The sequence below is a fragment of the Garra rufa genome, chromosome 13, assembly GCF_049309525.1.
Source record: "Garra rufa chromosome 13, GarRuf1.0, whole genome shotgun sequence".
NCBI lineage: Eukaryota > Metazoa > Chordata > Actinopteri > Cypriniformes > Cyprinidae > Garra > Garra rufa.
The window spans coordinates 11,883,377-11,885,712 of record NC_133373.1 but is presented as its reverse complement, the minus strand read 5'-3'; the positions used below and the strand labels follow the sequence as shown (position 1 = coordinate 11,885,712).

Sequence of the window (2,336 nt, the reverse complement as noted above, 5' to 3'; positions counted from 1 at the left end):
CTGACTATTACTAATATTAAAATAGAATGGTTATTTTAAGTTTCACAGTATTACTTTTAAGTATTTACTTTTATTATCTTTATTTTTGGATCAAACAAATGCAGCATGGGTGAGCGTAAGTGACATCTTTCAAAAACAGTACTTTTTCTGTAGGTTGGAACTGACTATATGTGAGAAATAGCAAAATGAAACCATGTATACATAGTTTTGTGACATATATATGGTTTTAAATATACTGCAATCAAAATCTATCTCACAGTAGGAATGGATCTCATTGATTGTAATTCTAAATTCATTTGTGTGCTATTAATGGCACTTAGTATTGTTAGTTTGAGAAAGTGGATGAATTGTGGGTGATGACTCTCCAGTGGTCACTTCCTGTGGGGTATATGCGATGTGTGTGTGTGTGTGTGTGTGTGTGTGCGTGTATGTTCATGCTTACTTGTGTCCAAAAGAGTTGGAGGTGCTGAAAGAGTAGGCATTGTTTCCACCCACCCTCATAGTAAGTGGAATATTGAGGTGTAATAGATTTACGAGACAAAACACACACAATACTGCATAACACACTTTGGGTTGGGTTTCATTGGAGCTCCAACACAACAAACATCTCAAACAGCTAAAGCTGAAACTTTGAGACAAGATCTTTTCTATTCACATAGTGTCTGAGTGGCTCGAAATAATATATTGCCAACTAAGACTACTAACACTGATAACTTTACAGTTTGTGAGTGATTGAATAAATGAGTGATAGAAGTATACTTCGTTTTCATTTCTTACCAAAGCTGTTTGACCCCTGTAAACGCTATACCTAAACACAGGAAGGAAGCATGAGAATAGAAGTACAAAGTGTACTGCTTGCACAAAATTCGTCATGTGTGGTTCAGCAAACACTGCAGTGAAGCCAACCCGAGGGTCTTTGCAGAAATGATGAGGAATGAACCCGCAACGTTGCAAAACTGTTGTCTTGTGGTCCATAGAGGATATTTAAAAAAACAGCTGACTGAAACTCATCTCATCTCAGAGTCACATTCATCTATGAGCTCTTCTCTGTCCCTAAATTAGCACTATTATTGGAGGAATTATTTAGATTCTTAAAATGAATAGCTTTGGAAATATTCAACCAAAAATCTGCATAATTTCCAGAGACAACCAACCCACTATCACATGCAAATATTAGTGGCTATGGAAACACCTCGACACACTCAAGAGTGTGAGACATCCTCCCTCGAATCACATTTGACATCAAGAACAGGTTATGCAATTGACCACATTTATTAACCATTACTGATATATTACTCAGTCAATATGACCATTGATCATATACAATCAGACTATAAAGAAAATAAATATTTATATTTAATCTACTACTTAATTTACTTTAATTCTCCTGATACAGAAGCATATTAGTGTTCGTTCATTCTGAAACTCTTCTGCACGACTTTCCAAAAGAACTTAATGGCCACAGGCAACTGATACATTCAAAATCAAAAGTGATTTGGCAATGCCAAGCAGACAGATTGCATTGCAATGCAGCTCTGATGATCTCAGGGTAGTCCAGAGACTGTTGACCTCTTCATCTGAACTCACAATCATGCCCTTCCTAAGCATCACCTAACAGTCCTGCATGGTCAGTGTATCTTGAAGAGGCCGAAATAGTTGCTGTGATAATTTTTGCTGAGCAGATGGGGGTGTGAGACATTGACAAATAGCCAATCGGACTCCTTGAGTTGCTGAAGCGAGCCTAGATGACTGCCGGTCATCCACGCTTGTCCAGTCTTAGCCAAACATAAGCCCTCTTGGTGATCTTCCATGAGTGTCCGGTTGCGGTTGTTTCTTTGCAGACCCACTTTGTGAGTGTAAAAGTCTCTGGGGTTGCACTTGAGTGAAAAAAACTCCACACGGGAGTAAACAAAGTACAAACCGGTCTTGTTGACCTGAAGGCCGCCGTTGATGTACTTGATGCCTTCTGTGAAGGCCTCTCCGAGTTTTGATTCCCACTTCAGAAGACCAGATGATGGGCTCTGGTCTGCACGACCTGAACAAAATATCTTAATAAGACACTGTTTTGTAGCAAAAAATGAATGCCTTCTGAACCAAATCTTACCTATCAAGTGTGCAGCAGATTTTTGTGTGTTCCTGTTCAGCTCAGCAGGGTTCAGACCTGTCAAATGATAAAGCAATCAATCAGGTCATCATGTTAACCAAAGAATATTTAGCATAGGAAGAAGATGATAAGTAACTTGGTCACACAACTCACCAACTTGTTTCTGTGGAGTGTTGCTCTGCATTTGTACGGGCATTTCCTGCCATTGGAAGTAAAGGGACAAAAGGGTCAC

The 2,336-nt window shown here is 39.0% G+C and overlaps 1 protein-coding gene across 1 annotated transcript in view; it reads right to left on the bottom strand.

The window, feature by feature from the left end:
* Window positions 1-1,247: 1,247 nt before the first annotated feature.
* faslg (Fas ligand (TNF superfamily, member 6)) overlaps window positions 1,248-2,336 on the bottom strand; it is a 2,878-nt gene continuing 1,789 nt past the window's right edge. The window contains exons 2-4 of the mRNA XM_073816696.1: window positions 2,258-2,303; window positions 2,105-2,161; window positions 1,248-2,035 (exon numbers count right to left, since the gene is read on the bottom strand). Of these exons, the coding sequence (XP_073672797.1) occupies window positions 1,629-2,035; window positions 2,105-2,161; window positions 2,258-2,303 (510 nt within the window). The 3' untranslated portion in view covers window positions 1,248-1,628. The remainder of the gene's footprint in view (window positions 2,036-2,104; window positions 2,162-2,257; window positions 2,304-2,336) is intronic.